Genomic DNA, 21,117 nt, shown 5'->3' with positions numbered 1-21,117 from the left:
AACCAAATTGTGCATCTTCAAAGAGTTCCTTCACTTTGGACTGTTATATAAAAAAAAAATAAATGAAAAAATTAAACATTGGAATAAATAGATCTAGAAAAATAATTTGAAATATGAAATTAGAAATGGTGTCCCTTTAAAATTACTTGTCTGCTAAAACTCAGGAAGGCTGGGAAGAACAAAACCTCTTATTACATCCTCTTGAAACTGTTAGGAAAGCAGCTACAGTCAACAAATCCCAAATCTATCTGGGGAAACTCAAAGTGGGACATTGTGTACAGTATTATACAATTAATTACAGGCTGCTCTTCATTGATCAACTGACCAGATTAGAAACAATAGATACACCCATCAATACAGATGCTTGAGTACATGGAGTCTCTGGCACCTGAGAGCAAAAAGAAGCCCAGCTCTGGAGACTGGGAAAAAGCAAACCCAGGGATTTCAAATGCAGGCTGTATTTCAGAAGTTCTTAGCCCTTCTAGCAGGGGAAGGGGAAGCTTTTAAAATATCTAAAAACAGTTTTGAAATCACTGACTTCTTAAATAGGTGTTTAAAAACTCAATAGTCTCTTTGGCATTGATGTGTTTTGATGACACTAAAAGCAACTGCATTTTGATATATTTGTATCTCTGGATAGCTCTATAGAAGTTATTTGTTGGAGGGGCCGGTTATAATTTAACTTTATCAACTCCTGCTACAGGGGAGCTATGTCTGGCTTGATGGGAAGTTGTGAACTGCAGCACAAGAGCAGAACTAAAATGTGGACTAAATATTTCGGTCCACCCCTACCCCCAAAAAGAGAGGAACCACAGCCCGGGCTGGGAGAGTTTTTCTGTTCCCTCTCCCCTTGCTGAAACGCTCCCAGCCCTCAGTTTTCCTGAAGCAATGCTCAGGAAACCTTGAACACATGTCAGGCAGGCCATTTCTGTCACCTTTGCATCTTTCCCTGCTGACACAGCAGCTGCATGTGAAGGTCATCTGGCTACAGCAGCTCAGAATCCTGATTTTAAATGAGCTGCACCCGCCCCGATAAGCCATCAGTTGCCAGGTGCCAGGGAGGCCACATACCATGATACTTGTTCAGTTCCCTTTTACATTCTGGTTGCCAGAAGGACGTCACACTGTGAATACAACTGCAACTGGGATATGTCCATAGGAGCTTTTATTAGCCCGGAGATGCCCTCTTGGAATTAGCTGTGCTGAACCCTCCTACAGTCAAGAGCACTAAAAAAGCCCTGACTGTATTTTTGCTAGTAACACCCAGTGGTGGTTTGGCCATTGCTGTTGCACATGGATATCATTATCACCATCATCTTCATCATCATCCCTAATGGCCCCTGCTTGTGAGCCCCCAGAGACAACCTCTATCTAAGTCATGGAGAAAACAAAAACCCTTTAGAGCTGCGAATAGTAAATCCAAATCCAAAATAATTTTAAGGACTAAACATTTCAAAAGACAAGAAATTTCCAGTATTAAAATTAGGAGTAAACCCCTGTATTTATCCAAAGACACATGATCATCAGCAAAAGACAAACTTCCTCCCTGAAAGTTTCATCATTCTTGCAAGTTTTTGACACCAAGGTACATAGGGCTCGGTGGGTGGAACTGGATGAGATTTAAGGTCCCTTCCAACCCAACCCATCCTGAGATCTCTGATGATTCTGAATCAACCTCCTTGATCCTGTGGAAAGGCAACACCTCTGCTGGACAGTTACCCAGGTGTATCAAACTGTGCCTTGAGAACAAGCCATGGCAAAGGGAGGGGCTGGGGGGGCTGCAGATCTGGGGTCCTGCTCCCCACAATGCTCCAACACTCAATGGTGGGACACAAAACAGTGACAACAGGCTGCCAAAGCCATTGGGTTGGACAAGAGGAACAGGAGTCAGGAGTCTGGGATGGATCTCCCTGCAAGTTATACAAGATATTAAGGGGGAAAGAAAGCTCACAGCAAATTAATTTCCAAAATGCATTTAGCGGGTGGGAAAGGAAAAAATAAATCAGATGACTCAGCAGATATTAAATCTTCAGTCAGCATACAACCGCTGCTGCATTTGATATTGGCTGCAGCACAGGTGGAGCTTGGGGGAAAATGAGGATGGAAAGGAACAGCCACAGTTAAGAGCTGAGTAACTGAACTATTTAATTCTTTTTCTCTCCACTACAAATCAAAACGTTGAGCACAATCTGCTCCCAGCAGTGGAGGAGCACGGTTAGCAGGGAACAATACCACATGTAATTATGAAGTTATCTCACTGTACATGCAAAAAAGGGGAGATTACTGTTTCATTTTTTTGAACTTCCAAGTGCTTGTATTTACATTCACCTCTCTGTGCGCACTGGGACTCTGTCACTGCAGAAACAATCCTAATTATTTTATTTATGCGTGATTTTAGGTAGTTTTTAGTATTTGCTTTAGCAATAGCTATTGTTTATAGACATGACCTACTATTCAGACAAAATTTGCAGATCACTCCTGAAGTTCAATCCACTCAGTTGCTGAAACGACTGCCAGTGTGGTGAAACACCAAAGTTATTGACAAATCCTTCAATGCAGCAGCTAAAATAGGTCACCAGAAGTAAATCAGTTGTGAAATCATTGCTAGAGAATACAGCTATCTGTGTTAATTTAAAATAAAGTTCAGCACAGACTGAGATGAACCTGTTTAATGAGCTTTACAGTTGTCATGCAAAAGAGAAAATAGTCAAATGCCACAAGGGAAGTGAATAATAAATATTGTAAATATTGACTCAGTAATTCATATTCTCTTGCATCTTATTTGAAAGGTAGAAAAGCTTCTGTGATCTTTTAAAAAATCTCAGTGTTAAGAAAATCCATTAACTGTTGCACATTATTTTAGTTTTTGAAAGCTGCTGTCTCATCAGTGTCCAGCATCTGTCCATCTGGGATGCTGGACACAGGTCAGAAACCCGACAAGGCTTCTGAGTGCCTGATTCTGTGGCAAGAACAGAGTAAACAGCCACGGCTATTAACTCTTTCTCTCACTTACAAAGAGATGAAGGGATCTCAAAGATTGTGATTAGTCACAGGATCAGCAGAGCAGCCTCTCCTGCTGTAGCCAGGTCTGAGAAACACTCCTGCTTCCTCTTCTCCCCTCATCCCCATTCCACCAATTCTATTAAAACCAATGACACAACAAATCCTCCCCAATACACACAACTGGATTCTTTGAACTGACTGCTCGGACAGGGAAAGAAAATCTCGAGGTTTCAGCATTCCTAAACAAATACCCTGCACAAAGCACCACAATCCTGCAAACAGGAGCCGCACATCTGATGTCAGTAAATCCCACAGCACCTCTGGCATCACCTCCTGCCAGGTATTCTCCTTAAAGGAAACATAACAAGTTTCATACAAAATCAAGTGCCAGCAGCCCAATATTTCTAGTTTCCTATTTAATTAAAAGGCCTTTAAAACCCACACCGTGACTAAGCGTCTCTCAAGATATCTGATCTGACAAAGCAATTTTTAAGGCAGAAGAATCCAAGGGTGGGTGAGGCTGCTGCACGCACGCTGGGGAATCTGCGGCAGGAGCCGACTGCATCGGGTGTGCTGCTGCTCTCCCAGCAACTGTAAGAGCTGATATATCAATAGTATAAAGCCATATCGTATCAAAACCGTATCTGGAAAAGGTGGAAGACTCACACAAAGCCAGTCAAGCTGTTAGGGATGGATCCGATTCCAGCCCAGCCCAGCATCCCTGCAGAAGCATCCCTGTGTGCACAGCACAGCATCTGGAGATGTGGCTCCCAATTGCCATTGTGCTCCCAAAACAGAAACGCAGGGGAAAAACCCCTCAGAATAAATAAATCAAACAGCTCCAGGGGCTAGAGCCCACCAGGAGGATCCTGGAACTGCCGGCACTGCCACTGCAGGAGCCGATGCTGAGTCCGAGCCCGGAACCCGCCGCAGCGGCGCGGTGTGGGAGAGGGAGCTGCAAATCTTGTTCTCAGCATTCCCGGCGGATTCCAGCCTGGTAAGAAATGACACGTGCCACATGAGCTGCCTGTTGCTCTCCCACGGTGAGATGTGCCTGGAAAGGGGCAAAGTGCTCCCCAGCCAGAGCAAGAGAGAAGAGGGAGCCCAGTCTAGTACTGAAAACAATTATTTTAATCCAAAGTCCGTCCTGGTTATTTAGTTTGTGAGTATTTTTCTGCCTCGGAAAACAATATGCACCACCATCACAAATTACTATTATGCTACGATTAATTATATTATAAAACTATTATTATTATTGTTGTTGTTGTTGCTATAAAATTAGTATTGTTGTAAAAATCGGTGTTATGGTTAAAAATAGCATTGTTGCAGTGTTATGATTAAAATCAGTATGATACGAATTTTTATGATAACTAAAAATGTTAAGAGAACTGCATTAAATTACTAATAGAATAAAACATCAACCCCCATGAAAATAACTCCCTGGTCTCCCTGGTGGGAGTGTCAGGGTGCAGGGGAGGGATACAGGAATGGTTGTGGGTGTTGAGGGAGGAATACTTTTACTGATGGAACTATAGCACAGACCTGTGCTGGTTATTAATCACCATATCATTAAAATCCAGCTCCCCAATCACTTTCCAACATGTTGAATCCCTTAGCACAGAATCATTAAGGTTGGAAAAGACCTCCCAGATCATCAAGTCCAACCTGTGACTGATCCCATCTTTTTAATAGACCAGAGCACTGAGTGCCACATCCCATCGTTCCTCAGACACCTCCAGGGATGGGGACTCCACCAGCTCCCGGGGCAGCCCTTGCCAATGTTTAAGAACCCTTTCTGTGAAGAAATTCCCGCTGATGTCCAACCTGAGCCTCTCCTGTCCCTGTTCCCTGGAGCAGAGCCCCGGCTGTCCCCTCCTGTCAGGGAGTTGTGCAGAGCCAGAAGTTCCCCCTGAGCCTCCTTTTCTCCAGGCTGAGCCCCTTCCCAGCTCCCTCAGCCTCTCCTGGAGCTCCAGCCCCTTCCCAGCTCCGTTCCCTGCCCTGGACACTCTCCAGCCCCTCAGTGTCTTGCCATGAGGGGCTCAGAACTGGACACAACAACTGAGACGCCTCTGTGTGCCCAGCGCAGGGGACAGGCACTGCCCAGCTCCTGTGGCTACACTGTGGCTGGTACAAAGAACAATTTGGCTTAAGAGGCTTTGGCAACTCATAAACATACTTAAGTCCATCCATTTACCTTCGAGGCAAGTTATTTGGGCAGAGCAGGAATTATGGATTTGTTTGGTTTATCGACAGAGCTCTAACACAGATCCAGGGGAAGCAGCACCCAGTGAATGTGATGCTAAAATGCCTCAGCACCATCCAAAAGTTCACACTTTTTTTTCCTCCACCTCCTCCTGCTACGTTTTGACAGCAAAAACTTCCTCTTTTCAGGAGCAGAGCATGGACACTTGCTGGGACTGTGCATGACAACACACACACTTCCTAACACATTGCCCAGAGCAGCTGTGGCTGCCCCTGGATCCCTGGCAGTGCCCAAGGCCAGGCTGGACACTGGGGCTTGGAGCAGCCTGGGACAGTGGAAGGGGTCCCTGACATGGCAGGGGTGGCACTGGGTGGCCTTTAAGGTCCCTTCCCAACACAAACCACTTGACAATTCAATGATAAATGGACTTCAAAATGTAAAGGTCCATTGTCTTCTTGTGGGATATCCTACATTAATTCCCCATATTGCTTATTAGTTATGAAAATCCACAGAAAAAACCCTGAAAAACAACAAACCAACAAAAAAACCAACCCAGTGGTCAGAGGCCAAAAGACTTCTTAGAGGAACTGCAGATGTAAAAAAAAATTATTTGCCTCTGCAAGTACATTTGTGTTTATTTTTATTGCTTCAGCAGTTGGAAACCTGAAATGAAGTTAGTGTCCTAATGTGCTGTCAGCTTGTACAAAATATACAGCAAGAAAACATCCTTGTCATAGTAAATTTATTAACTTAAGTCCTATTCCTAAAAGAGACATTGTCAGCATTCCTGCCCAGGAATTTCAGACACAAATACAAATGGGATTTTTCCCTGGCACGCATAGGAAATCGGATATCATATACACCCAACATCTGAGTTATTCTGGAGCAGAATGAATCCTAAATTCAAATATCAGTGACATAGATCTGTAACTTCATCATCTCTGAAGATGTTACTTGTCACTGGAAAATGCAGGTACTTCTAATCTGAAGTACGATTCATTTCACCTATTTCATACAGAAAAAGTGGCATCCTTGTTTCTATGAACATCAAGTGACTCTTTCATCCAGAGACACCTATACCGAGTAGGTAAATCAAACCCAACAACCCTTTCTTTTTTTAAATTTTGATGTAGGAAGATGACTTTGTGATAAAAATATCTGGAGTAAAAATTGCATTGCTAGTAATATTTGGAAATGATACAGTGTCTTTCATTCATTAATTTTAATACCACCATAAAACTATGTAACTAAAATACAAACAGTGATGATACAGCTGGACCGAGAGACACAAAGGAGCTTCCCATGTCACATTAGAGAAAAACAAATGCCATCAATGAGCCCACAGGTTTACTGCCAACAAGGACATCAATATTGTCACTGGGTGTCCCTTGCTCAGAGATCCTCTCTGAACTCTGCACCTTCCATTTGACCAAGTTGTTCAGATCCTGTCCAATCTTCCTGGGATGGGACAGCCACAACTCGTAGGCAACATGGGCCAGTGAGGTTGTGGACTCTTAAGTACTTCTTTTTAAATGGTCAACACCCAAGGCATTTACTTATTCCAACTAAAAATTGGATCAATTTGTTAAGAAAATGAAAAACTCTTTCAGCTTAAGCTGGATCCACTGTGACTAAATGAGCCATTCCTGTTTAGTTTAAATGTGGGTTTAGAAAACACAGAACCAAAAGCTCAGAGTCAGTACACGGTAACTTACTGCAACTGAATAGGAACGTGCTGTAACATTTTGTATGGGAAACACTTGTCTTAGGAAGACAGAAAGAAAATTGAGAAAACTGGCTTGAATTAATAAGCAAACTATTATGTAAAGGTCTGTTTCACTGTCATTATGTACTTCTGAAGTGGCCACTGTTTCATTTGATTTCTGTCTCCCCGAGCCCTAATTGTCTTGAAGTGCTTCCAGGTGCAGCTCCTGCCCTTCCCCTGCCCCAGCCTTCCCAGAGCAGCGTTGAAGGGGCAGGAACTCAGAGCACAGTTCCCCTGAGCAGCTTCAGAGAATAAGAAGTTCTATTTTCACCACTCCCCATCCGTTTGAAGGGATGATCTGCTCTCCGAGTCTGCCAATGAAAGAGGTAAATGGTGCTGGTTGTACAAAGAGCAACAACAGGGACAAACGCCTTGTGCAAGTACAGGGAGTGACACTAAGTTCTTTCAAGAGACGAGAGAGAGAAAAGGAATAGCTGGATATTCCCTTATAAGGTGTGAGTAGGCTTTTAATCTGCAGGGCAGCAGACACTTCCAAACTCAGGATCTTTTATCACCTACTGGGATCACCACAAAGGACTAAGGCAGCTGTGATATTTAGACACCCAGAATTCTAATTTTTCTTACATTTTAGCACTGGGATCTCCTGAAGCTTTTCTGGGTGTCCATATTGAATAACACAGCATTGCTGTAAACTTTGAAACAAGTTTTGTTCATGGAACATAGTAATTAAAAGAACAGATGCAGTTCAAAACTCGAATTTCTAAATGAACAAGGCATAAACAACACGAAGAATACTTTCCACTGCTTTTTATACCTTTGAATAAAACAGTGTTGGCATCTCAATGATTAGAGCATTTCACCATGAATACTTTAAAAAAAGAAGAGTAAATGGATGACTCAATCATACAAATCAGATAAGAACAATATGATGAAATAATCACTTAAATGCACTATTGACTCCTGCGGTATCAGGGAAAGTTGAAAGCAGACTATATTTAGTATACAATTAAATTGTGTCACTTGAAATCCTAACAAAAAAACCCCACCACAAATATAAAGTAAAAGCCTCTTTTTTAAATCTATATGTTGGAATCATGAGATAATCCATGATCTTTATTTCTTACTCGAAGAATGGTGCAAAGGTCCAGTTCAACAGATTAGTTTTGTCTATCAGCAAATCAGTAACAGCCTCAAAGGAGAGGTGATGGCTGAATCATTCTGAATTCACCTAAAGAAGATTCTTCAAACCTATTTAGATGACAAAGAGGTTGTTCTGCCGAGATCTGGATACCTTATCAAAGCTTCTAATAAAATCATGTCCATAAGTTGCTTAGGTTTTGAGGGTTTTTTGTATGCTAAGAGAATATGGGTCGGCTTCTATACTGATCTCATCCTCAAAAAGAAAATTATATAAAAAGAAGCATAAATCCTCCCACTTCAGAAAGATCTTGCTGTAAAAATTTCCACTATTCCTTCAAATAGGTCAGTTATAGATGGAAGCTCTAGCAAAAATTATCTATGAGTTATCTAAAAATATATCTGATACTAAAAAAAATAGTCCTCACAGACATGCTGAAAGGAGAAGTTTGTGTGAGCAGTAGAAGAGGCTGAAGAGGAGAAACTCCTGAAAAGGTGCAGCTTAAAAGTCAATCTTCTCCCAAAGCAAAGATGATATTTCCATTAAAAGTATTAGCAAGTTACAGACATTTACTCTTCCTTAAGGAAAAGAGGAAAAAGGAAGGGCAACTGCAACTCCAAAAAGAGACTTTGATGATGGAATTGCAGAGTCAGCCCTCACACCTGGCACAGGTACTTCCTGCAGCCAAAAAATGCTTTATGTGAACCAAGTAGAACGTACGTCTTCACATCTACAGTGCTGATTGTAAAAATCCCTCAAAATTAGTCATACCTGGAATGTAATCCTAAAATGGATCAATACTGGTTCAACATCTGTCCATGTAATAAACAACTGAAAGAATCTGCACTAATACTTCCCAGGGACAAGCAACACTGAATAGAAATAATATTTATCTTTAGGAACTGGGGGGGAAATGCGATATGGAAACATCTCACATCTTGGGTGGAGATTTAAGTGAAGGCACATCAAGACTAATAGGGATTAATTATATTAAGGAGAGTGTGATGACAATGGAGCTGGGTAACAGACACTAAGTACAGCAGGGTTTGTTTCATGTTGTCTGGGAAAGTTCCTACCACGCTATATGAGTGAACACATGAACATCTCCAGCCGGCACCCAACTTTTTGTATCCAAAAGTGTTCTGCTTAAGGAGCACAGAATCGGCATTCAGCCTCATATCCTGCTCCATAAGATCCCTTCCTTCTTGTCAGAACTTAGGAAACTGCAGTGTGTGGGCAGGGCTGGCACAGGGTGCCCAGAGCAGCCGTGGCTGCCCCTGGATCCCTGGCAGTGCCCAAGGCCAGGTTGGACATCGGGGTTGGAGCAGCCTGGGACAGTGGGAGGTGTCCCTGCCCACGGCTTTAAGGTGGGTGGACTTGAAGGTTCCTTCCAACCCAAACCATTCTGGGATTTATTCCTGGGGCCAGGTCTCTTCCAGCAGAGAACCTCCAAGTTATTAGACATCTCAGTGATTTCGTATTGATTTTCCAGATGAAAATGCTGAATTTACTGAAATAAACATTATGTTCTTGAAAGGTTAGATTGGATTTTTAAAGATACACGAATCTATAAGGTTTCCTCAGACATTCTGGAGAGGACATTCCACTCTTCCAACAGTTTGGCTGAACATATCCCTCAAATTGACAGTATTTCCTTTTGAAGCTAGTGGGTATATTCTCTTTGAATACGTTTTTTATGTTGAATATGAGAAGACAGGGTCATTTGGTGTGGGAAAATGTAACTTCATCTCCTTTGGACATCAGCAAAGGAATGTCGATGGGATTTGACGGAAAACTCCTGCTCCCTCTACTGGCTCAGCCCCAGTAAAGCGGCAATATTTCATCCCAAATCTCCCAGCCCAAGGGCAGTAACGCCACCATCTCACCTGTATCCAAAACACGAGTCCTGTGCCTTGCCTTCTGGGACCCTCACTACAAGAAAGACCATGTCCAGGGAAGGGAATGGAGCACCAGGAGTGGCCGAGGGAGCTGGGAAAGGGGCTCAGCCTGGAGAAAAGGAGGCTCGGGGGGCCCTTCTGGCTCTGCACATGTTCTTAGAGTTGGTGATGGTCTCACGTGTGAAAATCTTGTCTGATATTTATAAATTAGAAGGAAATAAATACATATTATTCTAATATAGGCTGCTAAAATTCCCTCTACAATAGTAATGTAGGAGAAAAGCTGAAGCTTCATTGTCCAAACATCTTGTATTTGTCTGGGAAGAGAGTTTGGTACATGAACAAGACATATTTTGATCAAATAAATCAGAATACTAGGAACCAAACAGCATGCCTGTGTACATATACATCTTCCTGATATACTGCCCTCTTCAGAAGGAAAACACTGAATTACACAAATGAAAAACAAACTTTCAGGAAAGGTCAGTTCATGCTCAAACTCAAGGACAGACTTTACTGTGGTCAGACGATTTGTCAAAATACTCAAGCCTTGTCTAAAAATGGATTTATGAAAAACCAGCCATCTTTATGGAAGAACAGGATCCAAATTATTGTTTGGATGGAATACCTTGAACATATGTATTACATGATACAGTCAGTATTCAGGACCACAATACATGATGGGTCTTTTAATACCTTTTAATTATTTTAGTAAGTTCTTAAGTTACCTGACACCTATAGGATCCACCAACTGGATCTCATCACTCAGCAATTTCTTTCAGAAATGAAATTGAAAAAGCAATGGTGACCCTTCAACTCTTCTGAGATAAAAGTTATGCTTAGACTTCCACGCGAGATCAGATAGCTGAGAAACTGCAGAGAGATCTGGCCAAGCAAAAATGAGACGTTGGCAGAAATGCCTTTTATCTTTGAAAGGCAGGAATCTAAGCAGAAGAGCATTTGACAGGGGCCCTTTCAGTCCTGGAATTAAAATATAAAAGTGGCAGGTTCCAAAAAGCCCTATAAATATATTGGAAGTGAGAAGTAATTGGGTCTTATGTGAACCAGGAAAGAAGAAGAGGTTTTTTTTAAAACCCTGCATCAAAAATATTCTGAATGACAGATAGGCTCCAGGCTGGGAAGCTTCAGATAAAAACTGTGCATTTTATAGTTAAGAACAAGCAAGATGTGATTCCTGACTAACTCAGAAGAGAAAAGCAGACCCTTTGGGCTAAGGATTACATGCTTTGGATACTCAGATTTTAGGGTACTTGCCTTCTTTTGTTTTTGTGGGGTTTTTTTTGTTTTGTTTGTTTGTTGTTTGTTGTTCTGTTTGTTTGTTTTGGTGGTGGTTTTGTGGTTTGTTTTTTTATTTTGTTTTTTGTTCCCCTCAGTTTTTTTCTTTTGTTTAATGTCACTTTTATCTCAGCCTGTTGTCAGAAATTAACAGCACAAGTTATTGGGCTTAGTCCTCACAAAGTGCAGGGAAATACAAAACCAAACAAAATCTGAAGTTTTGCAGCTCAATTTTACCAGGCTCTAAAGGGTATCCAAACTCTTACAGCGACATTAATTTAATGTGATAATGTAAGAGAGAAATAGTCCATCTGCTTGGAAAAGAACAAGGATAACTGTAATAGGTGGAATGACTGGATCCATTACATGGACTTATTTCCCTAACAGGATACTGGAATGAACAGAAGCAGACTGATTTGATGTGCACTACTTCAATATACACCCAGACCAAGGAATGATTAATGCAAGCAAGAAAACTGCAGATAAATATGAGATGGGTTCTTGATAAACACAAGTGAAAACAACAGAGAACCTTATAGTCTCTGGATTCAGAGAACAGAACTGCCCTGGAAGAACTGAATTAGGGGGAAGAAGCCACAAACATCTCTTACAAGTAGCAGCAGCAGGTCTGCCTGTCTGCAGGGTAATAAACCTGCTTTCCCTGGCCATAGGGATCCAGCCACAACAATCCTGCTGGATCCTCATCCAGAAGGAATAACAGGATGGAGAAAAACACAGTCCCGTTTAAACAGACACATCTTATGTAATATAGCTCTGGATAGAAACGAATCAGAAGACTTGTATGTCTGCACAGCTCTAAGTTAATTTACACTGGAAAAATAAAGGTAATCTGCAACTATACTGAGATCCCATTTTGGCACCAGAGATGCTGCTGTCTGGCAGCTTTGTGGAATATCCATTTCTATCAGAAAAAAAACAACCTAATCAAAACACTATTGCAGGCATATTGTGTCCTCAAGGCATTACTGCAAACCATCCTGAGCACTCTTGAGTAACAGGAGAATTTTTCTTAAGACAAGACATTAAGTATGTGCACACACATGTGCACTGAGCATTCTGTGTCCAGACTACATACTGTGAAACCCCAGCACTGGAGCTCTGAAAGGACACCCAGACACCCAGAATTGATCACAAGAGATAACAGAGGCTGATGCTGCAGTAGAAATGAATTTATTTTAACTGGCACTACTGTATGTAACTATCCATTCAGATGCATGAAACTGCATTCTTCTTTTATAAATATTTTGTATGTTCCTGAATTACAACACTATCAAGCAGCAAAGGGGAAAACCCACTGTAGTTGAGGTAAAATAAATGTTAACCACAGTTCTCAGAGAAGTTGCTCAGCAGTTTCTAAAGGAGGAAAATTAAGAAGGCATTTTACTGCTATCACTACCAGTGTTCTTTAAACCACGAAGAATTATCAAAACCACATCACATCTAGGAATCATTAGCTTGACTCCACTGCTCCTGTTTGTCAAGAGCTACTGCAAATGAAAGACACAGCAAAGCACAGGAATTTCAAAGGCCAGTGTGCTCCTTTGCATTCCCCAAGAAAAGAACACCATACCTTTAACCTTGCTTCAAAGGTTTATTCCCACACTGGAATGCAAAATGACTGGAGTGTAGGAATGAAGACACAGTACAATTTCACAAAGACATCTGGGTGGGCTGTCACCAACCCACGAGACTCAGGCTCAATACATGGCACACCTGAAACCTCCAACAGTTGATTTTCCCAACAGGGAGCTTAGGATTTTGAGTTTCTTCACTGTTCTCAGAGACAGGATAGCTCGGAGGTCATGAGGCAAATCAGAGCACCAAAACCATCAGGGAAGCTTAGTTTCCAGCTTCTAATTAGCATTCTAAATCATGTTAATGATAAACAAAATTTCAAAAAAACACATAATCTTTTCTGAGCACTTGAATGAGAAAAAATCCAAAACCTGCAGTGTCCCACCTACATCCCTATAGAAACTGCCAAGACAAACTGCTGAAGGGACCTGAAGGACAGCACTAACCATGTGAAAACATTCAAGAGAATGAAACACCTGGACTCAGCTGTTGAAAGACAGTTGCATTTACTGTGAGGGTGGTGAGGCCCTGGCACAGGCTGCCCAGAGAATCTGTGGCTGCCCCATCCCTGGAGTGTCCAAGGCCAGGTGGGATGGGGTTGGGGCAACCTGGGATAGTGAAAGGTGTCCCTGCCCATGGCAGGAGGATGGGACTAGACATTTTAAGTTCCCTTCCACCCCAAACCATTCTGGGTTTTATTCAAGGGCATGGGAGGATTCATCGACATCCTGGCAGTGACAGGGTGACAAATGCCTTTTGTATATTATTATTGCATACTATTTGTATATTATTATAATTCTGTCCTTTTTAATCTGCTTTTAAAGTATCAAATTTGTAGTTTGCCAGAACTTCAAAGCAAATAAATAAAGCAACTTTCAGGCTTAACAGTACTTCACGTGATGCGGAAATGTACACAAGATTTACTGATTTATTTCCTTACTGTGTTGCAAAGAAATACAGACTTAAATATATTTATCTTTAAAAAATCTAGGCCGCAATGAATTCATCTAATGTAATGTAAGAATTTGGAAGATTAACAACTATATGAAAAATTATTATGCAGTGCAGGGATGTTTGCCACTTAGTCACAAACAATACAACCAACCCGATCGTCTCATTTTCCCATTCCCTCTCTGGCCCTGAAGAATGCCAAATAGAACTTCTCAATAAAGCAACTTACTTCAAGGGCAGAATTGCAGTAAATTAAACATACAGTACAGTCACTGGGCATCAGAGAGAACCTCATCAATTCAATTCTGTCATACAATTTTTCAGTGAACGAATAAGAAAACCCATCTCCTCTTCTGCTTTGCCAAAAACCAGACCCTCGAATCTCAGTACTTCAGAACTGACATTTTTCATTCACAAAATAAGAAACACGTATTTGCAAAGCTTGGCATATACAAAATCCTTAATATCGCTTGTGGGAGATAAGCCAGAAGCAATACCAGGGCCTGCTAGAAGCACATCTGACAAAGAGAGACCTTTGTACACAACCTAAGGTGATTTGTCTATGTACGGTTTTTTAAAGGTATCATCAAAGGACTTGTACTTTAAACAGTAAATGTGACACAAATCACAAGAGGATGGAGCCATCTGCTCACGTTTCTTCCCCAAACCTATCTTTTCATGTAGGTACCTCCCTCACACCAACCACTCCTGCTACAAGGAACTGAGGTGTTCCAATGGGAAGGAAATCTTCTCCATGAAAACAATGCACAGCCACAACCTCAGCCCTGAATTCATCTGATGCCTCTGAAAAACAGACTTTTACCTGCTTTGAGATCCACACCAACTACAACACCATAATGCATGCTTGAACTTCCCAGGAAGCGCCTTCAGGATCAACCAACACCCCAGGACTGCCACCAGACCCTGGGGTAAGAGAGCACTGATGTCCAAGGGCTAAGGCATCAGTGCTGCCCTGCAGCAAAGCCCCACAACTCTCCTTCCCCAAATACAACGTGGGCTGCAAGATCCTAACAATGGCCAAATTCTAGCAGCGTGAGAAACACAGAGCAACTTGCCAAACCCAAGGGAAAACAGCCCATTTTCCCACTGCCTTTACCACCACTGTTTCTCCTCATCCTCACCTCTGGTTTCTCAAGGAACATCCATAACATAAATATCCACATTAACACAGATGCATGAGCACAAATAGACACTGTATCCCAAAATAATTTAAATGTGCTGCCAGATGGCTTTAAAATCCAAAATGAAGGATTTAATTAAAAGCTCTTATTCTGCCAACACTCTGTTTTTGGGGAAAAAAAGTGAAAGTTTAATAAATATATTTTTAAAGCCTATCAATATTTTTGTAATGTTTCATTTTACAATTGCAATCTCCTCCAATCTGTGTCATGCATGAAACAGGCCAAGCCACATGAACCAATACTAACCGTAAACACCTTTCCTGAGGGTGGAAAAACTAAATTGACATAAATTATTACTAAACTTGGGCAATTTCTCCTTTAATTTCAACTATTCCCATTCCTCTCTCTCCCTCCTGTTTAAAAATAAAAGCTTAAAAGAAATTGCTGCTGCTTTCACAAGTTTTGGCTGTAATTAAGCAGGTTTCACTGCCACAAGTTATCACAGACATTTCAGAAGAAAAAAAAAATTCTTACTTTCCATAAATGAAACATGAACCTTGATGCTTATTTACTGCAAGATTATGTACAACTCTTATTTGGTATTCCCTGCATCTTATTTCCCTGATAAAACCAGATGACGGTTTACATACATTTTAAAATACATATAGTTTCAAAGTAAAAGTACAGCACAATATCAAACGAAGTATAATGATGTTTGGAGACCACAACTGAGTACATCTGTTCATTAACAAGAAGAAAGTCCTGCTAAGACCAAAGCACATGAAAGGAATGGTTTCAGAGGTGCCAGTGCTCTCATGCACGAGGAGGTGACGATTACTTACCGCTGGACCTGTTCTTGCGGTTTGACTTCCCTCCTGTAAGAAGCATCTTGAGACTGTTTCGAAACATGGTGGTCCTGTTCCACTTGGTTTATTGCAAGCACTACAGAAAGCAAAACAACAGACATCCAAAATCAACACTCCCATTCGGACAACAGGAAGCCATTACGGAAAAGAGGTAAAGAAGCACTAAAACCAAGATAAAATGATGAAAAACTATTTTGCCAATACAATTTCTAACAAAAAAATCTACATAATGTCTACCATTCAGTTTGCTTTCAGTTATCCAGGCTTTATTTCCAGGACAACACAATTCCAGTGCTGCTGGTAGAGCCAACCTGTTTTGCCAAATAATTTATCATCACACAGAAGTGGGAAAGACATAGCATTTAGCCAACTGCCTCCATTTCCCATCACTATTAAAGCCAAACGCATCAGAAGGAGCTGCTGCCCTCGCTGTTGCTCAGAAAATCGATCCTGCTGACACCAACCACGACTCCAGATGCTCTGCAGCTCCTGGGCTGGCTGACTGTTAAATTCTCCTGCGAGTTGAATAAATTGTCATGAAGAGACAAGTCACTCAAACCCAGAGTAACTGATGTAAGAAAATCAAGCAGAAACATTATCCCTGTATTTTCCTTGCTGTATATGTCTTGGGGCGGGGCGGGAGGTTGTCTTGAGCATTGCTGAAGATAAAAGAGTGTCTGGGATCACCATGCACACTGACAGCCTGTGCTGGGGAACAGCCACTTATAGCATGTAAAGCATCAAAACACCTACAACAAAAGCAGTTCAGAACAGACCAAAAGAATTGTAAAGAGTCTTTGATCAGTAAGTACAATCAACCGCTATTTTCTTTCTACTGTACACCCGATATTCCATAGTGTCCTGGGGTACAATGCAAAAATGTGTATTCTATCACCATCTGTTAAAATGTGGGAGGGGTGGTGATCCTTATCTCTGTGGGAGATATCCTCTGCTGATGTGCCATCTGATAAGATCAGGGGGATGATCATCGTTATCTTTTCACAACCCATCCTTCCTCCAGAAGATATATTCCGTTAATGGGCCATTCAGTCCTATTGTGTGACTGATAAGATTACATCACCCCATTGGGAGATGCCCCAACCGGGGGCAGGAGCCAAGCCTTTCCTACCTAGATAAAAATCTGGGGTTTGGGACGTGAAGGCAGACCTTTCCACTGCATCCCAGAGAAAGTCGGATCATTTCCACATCATCGCTGGATCTTTGGAGGAAAACTGCACCTTCTACAGGAGCACTGCTTCAACTGAATCACATCTGTCATCCAGGAGGACTGCAGTCACCATTTATAGGGACTGCTACCAACACCCTGACTGACAGGGTGTCAGGTTGTATTTCTGACTCTGTTGGTGTTTTTTTTCTTTTGTATTACTGCATGTATTTTATTTTTTCTCTTTTTTTCCTATTAAATTGTATTACTGACTTGGACTCTCTCACTGGTTTTGCTTTCAAACCAACACACATAGTTACAAGGTAACACATTCATCTTGTAGAAATAAATAATGAATTTTTTTCCTGTAACAATATTTCGATCCTCTTGGAGGATGCTCAGTAAGTGCCATCTTGCGTTTCTCCACATTTGTCTGATACTTTCAAGTCTAATAGTACAGTAATGCCCAGTTCAAAGAGCTTTATTTCTATGTTTAACGCCACTGAAAGACCTTTCAATATTATTTACTCACTTACTGAGACACACCAGCATTCCAGGGCAGCAGCTCAGAGTACACACATCCCAAGCCCCAGTAAGCACACAGGGATGACAACAACTGCTGCCTTTCCTGACACAAGTTCCCATTCACTTACCAGACTTCACAAACAGATTTGGGAGTCCGTGTGCACGCATGGATGAGTATTAAACGGCGGAATCGGTATTTCCTTTGCATTTATGAATCACTTGAGCATCCCTGGCACCCTTCTGCCACCAAAATACAAGGAGCTGGTGGTCAGGCTCATTCCCAAGGCTCCTAAATGAGGCTTAGGTCCTCTTTGGAGCATCCCAATGTTACATGACTATCGAAAAAAATTCCATCTGGGTACACAGACAATTGCTGAGGGACTTTCTCCATGTTGCCTTGCACTGCCTAGCGAACTGAGCAGAGCTATGCCACCAGTGCTGAGCTACAACTGAATTCAACGAAATTCTCTCAAAGAAGTCACCTAGCCTGGGCCTAGGCCATGCCAAAGGTGAGTCTGATAGTTTGCTAATAATTATATTTACCTGTATTTTGCACATGGAAAACAGGCCAGGAAGTGCTGTGCTGCTACTAGGGCTGAATTAAGGCTCTGCATAGGGCACAGACAGGGCCTCCATGATTTTGCTCCTAAGAACCCCAGAGTGGAGAGAGAACTGATGTCTTGCATAGAGACCCTGGGTTACCAGCCAAGGGACATCCCAAGGACTAATTCCATATTCTCAGAGGACTGCTGGACTATAGGAAGATGACTCTGCCCATAGCAGGGGGTTGGAACTAGATGGTCTTTAAGGTCCCTTCAACCCAAACCCAGTGATTCTGTGACTCTACTTTAGCTGCAATTCCTGACATGGCTTCTCATTGTAGCTTAAACACAATATTGATGCATTCTAAATGTAAGCACTCATTAGACATATATTCTGATTAGTTAAGGTGTTCACAACACAGCGGAGCAGGTGAGCAAAATCAGCTGCTGGTTTTCATCTTCATGCACAACTACATCCCTTTGTGGCTTTGAGCAAACACGGTCACAGCTCTTCCTCTGTTCAGCCAACACCACTAAGCCAGAAGTAATATTTCAGAATAAGCACTCTAAATTAAAACTCCTGTTGGTTGTATTAGTTCATGGAATTAGAAGCATTAAACAGCAAACAGAATTACAGTATTAGGAAGAGCTGGATCAGACAATTTTTCACCCTACCCCATGAACTCCTTAACGCACCCCACAGCACCAGTTAACACCTTTCTCCAGGATCAGCAGCAGCTCTGTCAGCAGAAGCAAAAGCTGCAGCAATGTGATGGGCATTCTTCCCACTCCCAACGACACAGGATGCGTTTGGCAACAATTTGGGAAGCCAAGAGCTACTACATTGCATTTGTCCTTTACCCTGTCATTTTTAAGTTTACCAAACAAAATGAAGACATTGTATGGGCACAAGTCTCCAGATGAATAAAAAAGGTATAATCTCTATGCAGCATTTTTAGAAAAAAAAAAAAAACCTCAAGAATCTCCTGGTTTATGTCCAGACACTCTGCACACGTTGTCTGATCTAACAAATCTAAATTTCAACGAAATACACAAACAATAATAAGTTTCTGGAGCATGAGAAGGCAATAGTACTAATATGATGAGGAAAAAGCCACGAAGTGGAGGAGGTAGAGGCAGACTAAGCTCTGCAAGCTGCAAACTTACACCAGATGCCAAGCTTGAACAAGTCAGTGACATCTGATTAAATCCTTGAGGATGACTAAGGCCTTTTTCAGTGTTTTCTTAATTTTAAGACAGAGTTTGTAAATAGGCTGCAAAAACCGCCTCATGTTTTGGGTGGCTACACATTATTACAGCCCACAGAAGTCAGTTTGGCTTCTTTCTAAAGAGAGATTGTCTGTCAGACACAGAAGTACAAAATCAAAGCAAATTTTTTTGCCTATATACCACCAGTAGAACAACCAGATCCCTGTATTCTCCTCCTGTCTGATGACTCCACTAAAAATAAAATTTTATTTTATATAAATCTGATTAGCCAAGCTAAGCTCTTGTTCGAAAGAGTGTTTGATGTCCAGTGAGTTGTACAAACATTGCTGGCAAAATTCGTGCATGTCAGCGTGAGAAGCTATTAAATGTATACCATAAGATTAGAATTCTATGTTTTTTCCAATAAGGCAAATTTTAAATTACAAAAGAAGGAACAGAATACATCCTAAGTCATATGTGCATTGCACATCTCTTAAGAATTTGATTCCCCTTTAAGTGTTCAGCTCCTTCCTCACCTCCGCAACGAGAATACCTATGTAGAGGGACAAGCATTGCAAAAATTGGATGTAGGAAATAAAACTACAAACAAACACCTTAAAAGAAACAGTTCTTTATCCATGTCCTCAATCTCACCAGGAGACAGCCTTGTGCAGCAGTCATGCTTCCTGTGCAGCACAGTGATGCTCACAGGTTTCAGCAGCACAGCTGGAGTGGCCACTGCAGGGCTTTAACTGAACGAGTGAAAAAGACAGCCCCACAAAAAAATGAAAAAAGGAAAAAAACATCTTGCCAAACTGAAGATGGTTCTGTCAGCTGCCTCTTTGGTTATGAATTTCTAGTTGAAAAGTGAAGTACAAGCCTGTACCAGCTCATGAGATCCCACTACCTCACTCTCTGGGTCAGGTAGCAGCAAATTAAGACAGAATTTACTTCCAAAACCTTCTTAATATTCAGCAGAAGTCTATGAACACTATGGAGTCAAAAATTCTCAATACATTATGTTAATAGATTAAACATAATATTATAAATAATTATAATGTTATAAAGTAGAAGTATTTGCAAACTTCAATTAAAGCACATTTTTCAATGAGGATCTCACTGCTTATTCCTTCATTTATCAGCTTCTGTCCACCTCGGGAGATCCTGAGGTATCACATTCCTTCAGTACACCTTCCCCAAAGGAACAATGGAAAGAAAATTGTTTTTAAAGGGTCATTAGGAAAAAAAAAAACAAAACCAAAAGTCCCTTGATAGAAAATAGACTCAGTTGTGCAAAGTAACTGAAAAGCTTGGTACTCCATTCTATTTCAAAGGTTCCCAATAGCACAAGATTAGCTGTTTTCATGAGGGAAGCTGAACTCACTACAGTAGAAATTAAGACGTGCATGTAACAAATATATTAAGATGCTAGAAAAAGGAATATTATTTTTAAGGATTTAACAACATGTAAAGCCTAAATGAGTATTTTGTGAGCAAAAAAAACCCCTAACTTTTCATAAATTAGTGGAACATTTTCAAAGAGCATTCAAGCTTCAGGAAGGAAGAGGTAAAACAAGGACATTTTTTACACAAGTGACAGATTTATAAAACTAACTATCACACAATGAAATAAATTGAAAAATGAAAACAAAACACACAACAGGGCTTGACTTTCAAGCATTTACTCCACACATAATGGGTGTTGTACACGGATGTGCTCCACATTTGCCTGTAACTGCTGCCAGACTGAAACTTCTCATGCTCCTCAAATTAATTATTCAAAGTTTAACCTGAACTCTTATTTTCAATAGCCCTGAAATTCCAGAGGATGTTTTGAGAGACAGCCTAATGACGAGG

At 41.3% G+C, this 21,117-nt stretch overlaps 1 protein-coding gene across 7 annotated transcripts in view; it reads right to left on the bottom strand.

The window, feature by feature from the left end:
• The window catches only part of TANC2 (tetratricopeptide repeat, ankyrin repeat and coiled-coil containing 2), a 165,359-nt gene that overhangs the window by 112,332 nt on the left and 31,910 nt on the right, over positions 1 to 21,117 (bottom strand). For all 7 annotated transcript variants that reach the window (XM_088179585.1, XM_088179584.1, XM_088179590.1 and 4 more), the window contains exon 3: positions 15,796 to 15,895. In XM_088179585.1, coding sequence (XP_088035711.1) covers positions 15,796 to 15,862 — 67 coding nt within the window. In that variant the 5' untranslated portion in view covers positions 15,863 to 15,895. The remainder of the gene's footprint in view (positions 1 to 15,795; positions 15,896 to 21,117) is intronic.

This window comes from Sturnus vulgaris, chromosome 27 (genome assembly GCF_052056855.1).
Source record: "Sturnus vulgaris isolate bStuVul1 chromosome 27, bStuVul1.hap1, whole genome shotgun sequence".
Taxonomy (NCBI): domain Eukaryota; kingdom Metazoa; phylum Chordata; class Aves; order Passeriformes; family Sturnidae; genus Sturnus; species Sturnus vulgaris.
This window is presented reverse-complemented; position numbering and strand designations above follow the sequence as displayed.